At 39.8% G+C, this 12,085-nt stretch overlaps 1 protein-coding gene across 6 annotated transcripts in view; it reads left to right on the top strand.

Annotated features, from left to right (window-relative positions):
* LOC144033519 (septin-9-like) overlaps positions 1-9,859 on the top strand; it is a 95,456-nt gene extending 85,597 nt beyond the window's left edge. For all 6 annotated transcript variants that reach the window (XM_077541711.1, XM_077541698.1, XM_077541706.1 and 3 more), the window contains 9 exons: positions 1,825-2,016; positions 3,355-3,483; positions 3,614-3,695; positions 4,177-4,314; positions 5,914-6,031; positions 6,146-6,241; positions 6,318-6,414; positions 8,747-8,798; positions 8,880-9,859. In XM_077541711.1, the coding sequence (XP_077397837.1) occupies positions 1,825-2,016; positions 3,355-3,483; positions 3,614-3,695; positions 4,177-4,314; positions 5,914-6,031; positions 6,146-6,241; positions 6,318-6,414; positions 8,747-8,798; positions 8,880-9,021 (1,046 nt within the window). In that variant the 3' untranslated portion in view covers positions 9,022-9,859. The remainder of the gene's footprint in view (positions 1-1,824; positions 2,017-3,354; positions 3,484-3,613; positions 3,696-4,176; positions 4,315-5,913; positions 6,032-6,145; positions 6,242-6,317; positions 6,415-8,746; positions 8,799-8,879) is intronic.
* The last annotated feature ends 2,226 nt before the right edge of the window (positions 9,860-12,085 follow it).

Raw genomic sequence — 12,085 nt, 5'->3', positions numbered from 1 at the left:
GTTTTTTTTTGTGTGTGTAATTTAATTTTCATTAGGGATGTTTTGGCCCTTCTATGTTTAAAATCTACACTAATTGTCAGATGAATGTGAACATATTATGCCCGTGAAGCAAGTCCATATGTGGAGGAACTCGATGTATGCGTGCATTAACAACATAACATAATAATAATATCCACCCATCCATTTTCTGAACCGCTTGCATCCCTAATCGTGAGATAAAAATATGATGCACTGTTATATTTATACCATCAGTTGATTACTAAAAGAAAAGCATTTTGTTTTGAAGCTTATATTGTATTTGGACACAGCTCACCATTGTGTACAGTCCCTTTCATGTGTGAGATGTTTTTTGGGCTTTCTTCTTTTATTGTTTCTCAAAGCCATAAAAGCTCAAAATTATGGGAGAAGAGTTTAAAAATAGGGCTTTACATTTTCTGACAGGTTGATCATAAATGTATATGCAATCCAAATGAATGACTGCAGGCAGGGAGGAAAGCCCTTCTGTTGCTGAATCCTTTCGTTTCAAGAGGGAAAAAGGTGAGCTTGAAAGACAGGAGTGCAGGAGAGGAATGCAGGAGGTGTGGTGGAGAGGTGGAGGGCAATAAGTCACATTAAATTGCTGACTGACTGCTGGAACAGGATGGGGAAGTGGTGTTGAAGGCTATGAAAATCTGCCTCCATAGGTGGGACTGACACATGGACATACAAAGAAGCATGTTATGAAAGTAAGGCTCTTTTTAGCCTTCATTTTCCACAGCAGTGTTATCCTACGCTCAATTTCTTATAGTCACCACCAATGCGGTTCCAGGATTTAAGTGCAGTGACCCTGCTCTAGTGCAGTTGTGTTGATGTAACTCCCTGAGTGATGCAGAATTGAGCGGATTAAGACAAACTGGCTCCTTGCACTGTCAGAGGGGAGACAGTCCCGAGACGGGCTGGGAGTAGAATTTGTGCTTTATTGGAATCCAATAGCTGATAAATCCTTCGCTCATGTTGTCATGTTCTCAGACGTGTGCGTGCCTACGATGCGATAAGGAGGAATAGTATGTGAGAGTGTATGTGTCTCAGGTTTCTGGCTAAGCGGTTTCTTTTCCGTTTTCACATCAAATGACAGTAATGGGGAGTATGAGGCTGTTTGTATCAAGTATTCGATAAACTATGAAATCCATGATTGCCTTTGTGAGGACTTTGTGTGAACGTCGGTCATTGGAAATGGAAAAAAATCCGTTTCTGGTTGATGTTTGCTGAATTGAGAGGAACCTACTGTGTGGTATGATGGTATTTTTTCCCTGTGACAGTTTTGGTCTTAATCTATTTTTGAAGCCCATCCATTTCCAAAAATAGTTAGCTAATTAGCTGATATCATAAACTGCATCATAGTGTGCAAGTGTTTTCTAGTATGTAGACCTTTGTTGTCCTGCTAACAGTGGCTATGGTAACAGTCTCAAGCAGGTAAGCTGATGAATGATTAGGCAGTATTATTGTTGCTTTCGTGACTGTCAATATAGCTGGTGATTATATTTGTTTTATGCAACTCGATTGATGATTACTAGGTTACTTTTTTGCTGGCTCATTTTCAAAATCCAGGTGCAGACCTGCATGTGTGATGGAAACTGAACATCTTCCAAATGGTCTCTATAAAACTGATCTTGGTTCCTGCTTCCATCTACTGATCCTTGCTTATTTTAAGTCACTGTTGTGAAATTAAAGTATATTTGACGCTTGTCATTTTGTTGTTGTTGGACTGTCTGCAAATTACTGCCATATCTCCTCTGCACAAATATTAATTCAAAATATTTTCCTATCTCTTCATTGTTTTCTTAGGGTCGGAAGTCATTTCTAGCTACACCAGCAGTGCCATGACCGACACGGTGGTGCCAGATGCCATGGCGTCATACAGTGACAGACCCACAGGCCCGGTGGTGGACTTCAGTTATGTCGGCATTGATGCCATCCTGGAGCAGATGAGGAGGAAGGCCATGAAGCAAGGTTTTGAGCTCAACATCATGGTTGTGGGTAAGAGAGAGAGAAGTTTCTTCAGAAATTTGCAGATGGATATTGGAAGAAGCCTTCAGAAATGCCAATGCATGAAATGGCTAACCACAGTCAGTCTTAAAGATAAATGTATTTGTACGTGTACAGGTGTTAGTGTTCATCCTAATAATTACGTGTTGTTAGATAGCATGGCTGTTCAGCCTCTAAATTCCAAATTGCACAACTTTCAGGGCATTCAACTTTGGAAGTTCCACTCTATTTTGTTCATTTATGCATGTCTCCTAAATACTTATTGAAAGAGAATGCACCTTGTGGAGGTTTTTGTTTTTTTATTTCAGTTTTCATGGAGTCTGAGCTGGAGTTTGGGTTGTGCGCGAAGCCAGCCTCTTATTTTATTTATTTTTCAGTTTCCATCCCAATTGTGTCATATGCTAACACTAAATGTCGGCGAGGGCGAGCATGACATGACCCTCCACTCCGCGAACACTCCATACAAGCTGATAGGCACAGAACTCAACTGGGCATTGGCGGAGCATGCATGAAGTAGAAGAAGCTTTAACATTAAACTCTACAATGCACCTTTAAGTCAAGGTTAAAACCTCTTACTATACATGTAGACTCATACTTGGTTTAAATGCTGATTCCCAATCTTAACATAATGATAACACTTAGTTCTCTTTCTGAGCCTTGCAATCGACTAGATCGTCGTAGAATTGGAATACGTACAATTTGTCGATTTGAGTCAGCTCCTCCTATTCAGCCATGTTAGTTTTCTCTTTAATCAAGAACTGACAGAAAATGGTGCTACCAAAATTAACTGTAGTTAGCATCCAGACACGTTGGGCTTGCTGTAGTACCTCATTCACATTACTGTGATCATCATGTAGTAATGACACACATGCGCCTTCATTGCACTTTGAATTTCCTCCTGTCTGAAGTTTATTATACAAACATCATACAAAATTGCTTTCTTCTCACTAATTGTAGAAGGGAAATACCCATGTTTTCCCAGTTAGGTGCCAGACATTTTTTTTTTTTTTTTTTTTTTTTTTAAATCTTAGAACTCTGACTGCCAAAGACGTTTCATGATGATTAGTAAAATTCCAATGAATGGAATGCGATCTTTCATTTCGTAGCCACATTGTATATGTAGTAAAGGCAAACAATATTCTTTTTGCCTTGAAAGATGAGTTAAAATGCTCAAAAGCGGCTGGCACTGTGGATTTTTTTGTTTTGTTTTTATAACGCCTGGCAGTCAAAGAGTTAAGTGGCATCCGTTCTTGACTAGGTTAATTATACAGTATTTAGTTCAACATTTCTCTTCTGCTTCCCTTTGTGTCTATTTATATTGACTCACAGGCCAAAGTGGCCTGGGCAAGTCTACTCTGATGAACACGCTGTTCAAGTCGAAAGTCAGTCGCAAGTCGGTGATGGCCACTGCCCAGGAGAAGATCCCCAAGACAATTGAAATCAAATCTATCAGTCATGGTACAGTCCTCTACTGCATTTCTGCCTGACACTGACCAAATCATTCCCCACTGTATTTTTAGCCACAATAAAGCCTGAAAGAATGTATGCATGGCATTGACTGACCTTGTGTGTGTTTGTTTGCACGCAGACATCGAAGAGAAAGGAGTGAGAATGAAGCTGACGGTTATTGACACACCTGGCTTTGGAGATCAAATAAACAACGAAAACTGGTATATTCAAATTTTTGTTACATTAACTATATACAGTGGAACGTCTCGTGGATACCTGTAGCACGTCCCTGTCTGATTTGTTCACAAGTTAACCACTGCATTGTAAAACTACTAGAGAAATTATTAATGTCAACTTATTGCCATACTGTACTGAGGAGCCAGCACATAAACAAGTTGTGTAGTTCTCATCATACTTTTCCTCTTTGCCATCACTTGTTTGTACCATTCGGTGGTGTGGTGATATCACACAAAAAATATCAATAAAGTACAGCCAAACACATGGCAGTTCATCTTCTGACACATTGCCATTGTAGGTGTGTACACATTTGAAAAACTAATTCAGAGGTTCCACTGTAAATAGTAAATACCTATTGAATTCCTTGCAATATCTATCCAAATGTCTTGTCTTTATTCCTTCCTGTGAGTACATTCTTTCAATTTTTCCCCTCATCCTTCTTTCTGTTGCCCCTCTATTGACCAGCTGGCAGCCCATCATGAAATTTATTAATGACCAGTACGAGGCATATCTTCAGGAGGAGATAAACATTAACAGGAAGAAGAGGATCCCAGACTCCAGAGTCCACTGCTGCATATACTTCATCCCGCCTACTGGACACTGGTGAGGACATGTCCAAGCATAAACATGCTCATAGTTTGGTTTGTTTATTAAGCACAATTTAAAACAGTGCAAGGAGGGAATGAAGCCGAAATGGCTTGTACAAGATTCCACTCCACACTCAAAGGGTCATCATATCAAATGAAAAATATTTCTAGATGGACAATAAAGACATGTTTTTTTTTCCCAGTTGACAGTCGTCCATAACAACACCCCAAAATTTTGTATAATGTACTCGTGAGATTTCAGTTCCATTGATTATTTTTGCTTGTGCCTTTTAAGTGGGGTTTGGATTATATTTTTTTTCCACATATTGGCCATGCAGGATTATAAACCGCGGATACGTACTGTACGTTGTGAAATTAGATACTGAGGAGCGGGCCTTCGCACAGCGATATCCGCAGCTTCAAAATAAAAATAATAATACATTAGCCGCACATTCACATTGGCCGCAGGGGTCAGAGTGCATTGAAAAAGTAGCAGCTTATAGTCTGGAAAATATGGTTATATAAATATATAGTATCACATAAGAACAGTAAAGGGCCCAAGATCGAACTCTGGGGTACCCCAGAGTGAATTCTACATTTGTTTGAAGAATCACCATTCAAGTAAACAAATTGCTCTGTGTTATCGAATTAGCTAGTTAACCACTTGAGGGCAATAGTGACACATGCTTTGACTTTGGGTTTTGACTTTAAAAAACACAACACAGCTAATTTGCCTGGAAGCTTGCCTTGCTTGTCAGCATTCCCTATGTAAATTAGTGTGGAGCATTCATAGGCTTTTTGAGCACACACACATTTCCTTTCAGCACTTAGTAACATAGCCCAGAACACAAATGTACAGAGGGAAGATGGGCCTGCCAGGCCCTGCAGCAGCAGCTCAGAATCCCAACGGTTGTACCAGATCCCTTGTAGGAAGACACATCTGGTTATGATCCAGCTGCACACACACGCTTGGTTAAGCCCCTCACTGTGTGGTGCTTGGGGGCTTGGTTTGCATTCAGAATTGGGTGGTGGTGCACAGTCTCATGTGTTCGTCAAGTAATTGGCTGTATTTGTTTACTGCATGCGAGTGTTGTGAAATGCTTCAAACAGCTGCATGTTGTCAAATGTCACACCAGAAGATGCTGTTGAATGTTGTCTTGTGGCTTGTCTACTCGAGCGTGGAGTGAATGTGAATTGTCTTCCACCCCCCCACCCCGTGTGGTTGTGTGTGTATGCGCACGGTCCAGTAATGTCTCAGCGGTTGTCACGTGGGCAGACCAGCAGCTGCTCAGTGTTAGCCTAATAGAAAGAGACAGGACGGACGAGAGAGACTAAATATCTGTGTGCCTCTCTAGGATGCACACGATCAATTTGCTACTTGAGTCTTTGCGAGTGTGTGTTGTCACATGAGTGCACCAGGCTTTTTGTGTTTACGCGGGCTGTTAAAGAGTTATTAGCCAGGCTGCTGCCATTAACTGCAGAAGCTCCTTAAACAGGTCACTATTCCTCCAAGCTCCATGTGTCATCACAAGAGAAAATTAGGTAATGAATGTAACTGACCCCTGCTGGAGCATCTGTGTACTGCACTTGAACTTAGTTTCTCCTTTCTGCCCAGTCTGCGTCCTCTTGATGTGGAGTTCATGAGGCGTCTCAGTAAGGTTGTCAACATAGTTCCAGTTATTGCCAAAGCGGATACACTCACCTTAGAGGAGAGGGATTTCTTTAAAAAGAAGGTAACGTCCACACGCGCACAAACACACAACTCATAGCTTCATCTATAAATTATGTATATTAATCCCTTGCCTTGAAAGCTTTCAAAATCGTAATGTGTTGTTCGACTCGAGCAGATCAGGGAAGAGCTGCGGGCAAATGGGATCGACATCTACCCCCAGAAAGAGTTTGACGAGGATGCTGAGGACAGAATGATCAATGAAAAGATTAGGGTGAGGATCTCAAGGTTGTTGTAACAATCTGTGTATGAATGGCTATTTGTCATCTTGTGCCTCTGCATGTGTGCAGGAGATGATTCCTTTTGCTGTTGTGGGCAGCGATCAGGAGTATCAGGTCAATGGCAGGAGGTTGCTCGGAAGGAAGACCAAGTGGGGAACCATTGAAGGTACAGATTCCACTCCAGGCCTTTTCTCCTCCTCCTCCTCTTTATGCCGTTGATGATTTTTCGTAGATTTAAGTAACATTATGTCAAGCGACATTTATGACTAATTGATCAAAACAATATATCAGGCTACTTTTAATTTAGCTCCAAAACTAAGATGCTCTACAGGATTGTATAATTCCAAATGCAAAACAGCACGGAAAACTTTAAATTACACAAACTTACAATTGTTTCATCTAGAAAACAGTGATACTTTTAAGAGAATAGTAAAGTACACTATTGAGAGGAAAAAGTCAGTCACAAGGAAAACATTTGCAATGTCTAAAGTAAGTGTGATTTATTTTCTGAAATTAAAGTAGTTTAGGAGAAAAAGGTTACGTGGCTATATTATTTTAAAAGGAAGAATAATACTATGAAACATGTTGAGAAGAATAGTTACGTTGTGAGAAAATATTTACAAGAAGACAATTGCAAGTTTGAGAATAGGAAAAAAAATTTCAATTTAAGACAATAACGAAGAATATTAGATATGCTTTAATTGAGTAAATATAAGGTGTCACGTTCAGGCATTGTGTTAATATACAGAGTCCCTAAAGTAACATTGAAGGGGGGAGAAAAAAAAAAAAAGATTCTTATTAGGACGAGAAACTTTCTTGTCCTAACAAGAAAAAGTTTCTTATTGGAACGAGAGTTTTCTCGTTGAGGAAAAGTTTCTCGTTAGTCTCGTCCTAATGAGAAACATATTTAATTTTTCCCCCCCATGTCACTTTAGTGGCTCTGTATTAATTATACTGCATATGTCAAAAACGAAAGGAAACAAAGCACAAATAAGAATAGCACTAGAATTAAAGACATTTCTTTATTACAACGGAGAAAGTCATCGTTGTGAAAAGTTGGACTATTAAGAAAATAAAGCTCGAAGAATATTGTGTAAATTACAAGGAAATAGGGAGAGTAACTTCAGAATGTTACAAGGAAAAACTAAAACTTAAGACAAAAAATGTTAGATTGTGGGTAGATATGTAGTTTAGAGAGAATTTACTACAGTTGAGTTTGAGGAAAAAGTCAAAAGTTAAGAGAAAAAAATTATACTATTAGGAGAATAAAGTTGGATATAATAATTTATAAGACGGTTGGGAGAATAACATAATGTTAGAAATACAAGGTTTGTCAAAGGTCAAACCACAGGTCAAAGTTATGAACAGTGGTGTAGTCCAGGGTATACGCGGTATACCTACTTCTTTTTCTGTCAATATTGAGTATATCTGCTTCTAAATCCCCCCTGATGCACCGTGTTCAGCCATGGCCTACCCTCCTCCACCTCTAATTGGCTGGTACCCTCTGCCTATTCTGACTAGATTGGCTAACTTTTGGCATGAGGACTGATGATCCAATCCGAGGCAGAGTAGGGCGGGTCATGTCGAGTAAAACGGTGACCCAGAAATTTAGCTGAGGTGAACTGATTTGCCCTCGTATATGTGATACTTGATCACGACGTGGGTACGATTACCGGGGTGGACGCTGCCGGTTACACACCAGCTACAGTTGCTATAGGTGGTACTTGATTTTTAAGTTACCGGTAAATTAAAGCAGAAGAATGGGGGCAAATAGTTTGATTCCGCACAAAACAATGCTGAAGTTTAACCTGACTGTTTTTCACTATTTTTGTTCATTACTGTATTCCCTACATTTTGTAATTTGTTTTATAACACATACTTTGTTTGCCTCTTGATAAATGCATTTTACATTACTGTATTTGTATGCCTGTGTTACCAAACTGTTCTAAAAGTCGTAATTTAATTATTGTGCAAGTATAAATGACAGATTTTTAATTCTTACATTGTCACCGTATCTAAAAGAGGATGTTTTTCTGGACTACTAAAAAAAAAAAAAAAGGGGGAGTGCTGCTGTCATTAATAATAAGAGCTGTGCTAAGTTAACAGTAATTTTCACTTGTATACTTATATTATCTCTCGCTCCACACAGGCAGTGTCCATCTACCGAATGTCTCATAAAGGAAGTTTCATTTCCTGCTGTGCAGCAGGAGCGATTTACCTTATCGCGGGCAAAAACAGGCCACAGAGATGAAACAACCGAGATGTAATGAGAGCGCTACGTTTAAAAAAAAAAAAAAAAGTTAGTAAATTTGTATCTTTCAGCTGAGAATGACAATAGAACGAGAGGAGTTTTTAATTTCGTGTTGGCCGAATAGTCCTTTTGTGGCTTTGTGATTGTAAATAACAGACTCTCCCTTGGGGACAATTCAGGAAACAATCTTGCTCCTTTGTGACCTGTCAGCGTCGCATGTAACAAACAATTTGTTTGTCTCCATCAGTTGAAAACATAGCCCACTGCGAGTTTGCCTATTTACGGGACCTCCTCATCAGGTGAGCGAACGTTTCGTTAGCATCATGTTTCCACGCATCCGTCACGGGATGATGTCGTCATATGTCCGTGTACCTTTGCAGGACCCACATGCAAAACATTAAGGACATCACCAGCAGCATCCACTACGAAATGTACCGTGTGAGGCGCCTCAATGAGAACAACACGGCGGTGACTCATGCCAACGGCGTGCCGGAACATCACCTTACCGCCCACGAGATATAGATCGTCTTCTGCAAAACTTTGCTGGTTTCCAAACAAACCCGACGAGAGCGGCTGACGTTTCCTTCCGGTGACGTTCTCTCACTATGGTGGACGACATGAATGAAAAGATGTTTTGATTTGCCCCCGTCCCCCGGCAGTCGCTGCAGCTTTTATTTGTACTGACAATCCGCCTTTTGGATTCACTCCAGGTGCCAAAAAGAAACAGACACTCACAAATAATCCTCCGCCTTTTTTTAATCTTGTCCACTTTTTTATGCTTTCCCCAGTGCCTCCTGCGTGTGTTTGTATGTGTGTGTTGCAGGATCATTGTTTAGTGCACAAAAATGGTTGGACAAGGGTGGGAAATGGCACATATGTCTGGATTACTCACTCACCACAAAGTGTGTTTCTGCTTTGGTCACACATACAGTGCGTCATGTTAAACATGGACATCAGGACCTTTTTTTAACTCTCAGTAATAACTGCCATTGTTTTTATTCAAAGAAATATCTAATAAAAGTGATTTAATATGAGTATGTATTTATGCACCATGTCAAATGTGAATATAGTTGATCCATTTCTTCACATAATTTAGAAGGCCCACTCAATTGTGCCTTATTTATTGGAGAATGTTAGCGATGCCACGTTGCCTGCATTAAAACATGTTTCCATGAGCTCCCATCGTTTTATATAAAGGCCATTTTATCAAATTTACAGAGCGTTTAAGCCAGTTTAATTCTTGCTTAATTCCACCCAGTTGCCATAATCTCATTTATCCTTTGTTCTTTTTTTTGTACCTGTATTATTGATAAGAAAATGTCCTTTATCTTATTTTAAGAAATAAAGATTGTTGTTTTAATTATGTGCCTCTTTTTTTGTTTTTTTTGTTTTGATTATTATTTTTTCTAACAATGCAAACTATCCTTTTAAAAACCAGCTTTCCAAGTTCTTATACATCCGTCCGTCTCTTTAGCCTGAAAGCTTCTACAGACCAGGTGAGTTCATTTGTTTGCTGGCCTAATTGTCAAAGTGGAGTGTTGCAATTGCCATGTCATTAAGCACTTACTTGATTAGCCCTCCAAACCAATATGGCTGCTTGCACGCAAGGTCAGTACTGCCCTGATTAACACTTATTACATGTTTGGGTCTCTTGTTTCTCAGATGGCAGAAAGTCAATGCAGAGGCGGAGCAACATCAACAGCCGCAGGTAATTAAACACGGCAAGCGATTTTTGAGTTTGACCATTTGATTACATTTACAAATGACAATGACATTTCCACCAGCGGCTGTGGCCACGCAGGTGGTGGTATTTAGTTGCAAACCAAAATGTGGGTACATCACAGCTAAATGGGGGAGGGGGGGATATTAGTTGTAGTTAAACTGACTGGGTCCTTCCGTCATGGATAAAGTGTGATTGTTATGAACGAAGTCAGCAATTAGGTTGCAATGTTACTATGAAAAGCAAAAGGTTTTAAGGTTGCAACCATCAACATTTGCATTTTTGAGGAAAATATTATGACAGTAAGTTGAAGAAAAAGGTGGCCATATTACAAAGAGAGAAAACCTGAAACCTTAAACTATGCATTTTATCTCTTGGAAACAATTTGTTCATTTCACCAGTAGAGGCTCGAATGTGATCATGTTCTCTTGCTGTATCCTGTGCGATGTTGCCAGTGGATGTACTTAGTGCGTTTCCTGACACTTTGTTCGCTATTAGACCTTGTTTCTCTGTGACCATTGTGAGCGTGCCACCAATTAGCCAGTGTTTGTATGATCAGTGAAAGTATTCAACACGCATGACTGAGGAGATAAATGTGGTGTGTGATTGATCATGTGCACACACTCACATCCTCATCTTCATGCACCAAGGTTTCGACCCTCATTTGTCTTCTCCTTGCACCATCCTCTCTCTCTCTCTCTCTCTCTCTCTCTCTCTCTCTCTCTCTCTCTCTCTCTCTCTCTCTCTCTCTCTCTCTCTCTCTCTCTCTCTCTCTCTCTCTCTGTCTCTCTCTCTGTCTCATTTTCCTTTGTCTTCCAACAAAGACTTCCAACTTCTCTTCGTGCCTCAATTCTGCACCAATGTCATTTTACGTACTCGCTTTTGGCACCGTGCCAGCCTGCTCCGACGTGGAGGAGCGCAGGGGTTGAGTGTCGCATGAAAATTGTTCAACTTTATGCAAATTAGCCTTGCTATTAATTACAAGTCCGCTGCAAATTCAATTATCCAGCTAAACAAGAAATGGGAGAGTAATTGGGACGATGTGGATCAATGTGGACAAGGGCTACAACCACAGCATTCTCTGACAATGTCTTATTATTATTATTATTATTGTTATTATTATTATTGTTATTGTTATTGTTATTAGTGATGCACGATATGAAAAATTTCAACCGATACCGATAACCGATAATTTTCTGCTTTGTATGGTCGATACAGATAACCAATAATTATTATTTTTTTTATATATATTTAACTTTGGCGTTATATGTCCATTTTCTGGCTTTTCTGTTTTTCATCAAAGAAAAAGCATTGGAAAACAAATTACTAGGGAGATGACATGAATTTGGGGAAGTTCAAAATTTGGCGAAGTTCAAAATGGCACCATCCTGAAGTTTCTATGTTTGTGCAAATGGGAGATAGATATTTAAATTAAACTCTTGTGATTGTGCCATTTTTTGACGCATAGACACCCATTATAATTCGTAATTTTTGATGTACTGTACACTTGATGTGTTATCGTGCATTTCTGATGTTTTTCCACTTTATCCTTTCAGTACCACCTCAACTAAAGGTGGAAAATATAAATTGTGAGTTGAAAGTCATAAAAGCCATAATACACCAGGGGGCGCTAAAGAGCTAATTAGAATTTTTGCTTGAGCTGACTTATGTCTTTGCCACGGGACCATACTTGGCCCAAAAGTTGTCGTCATGGTCAGGATGGATGGAATAGGGCTGTGTGTATGTGTGGAAGCAGTAACAATCGCGTGCACACCCCTATGTGCGTGTGGTGTGTGTGTTTGTGTGTGTGTGTGGCCAAAGTGACAATTCTGGGCACAATGTGTTTTACTGAAATACCAGTTCTTA

The sequence above is a fragment of the Festucalex cinctus genome, chromosome 1, assembly GCF_051991245.1.
Source record: "Festucalex cinctus isolate MCC-2025b chromosome 1, RoL_Fcin_1.0, whole genome shotgun sequence".
Lineage (NCBI taxonomy): Eukaryota > Metazoa > Chordata > Actinopteri > Syngnathiformes > Syngnathidae > Festucalex > Festucalex cinctus.
This window is presented reverse-complemented; position numbering and strand designations above follow the sequence as displayed.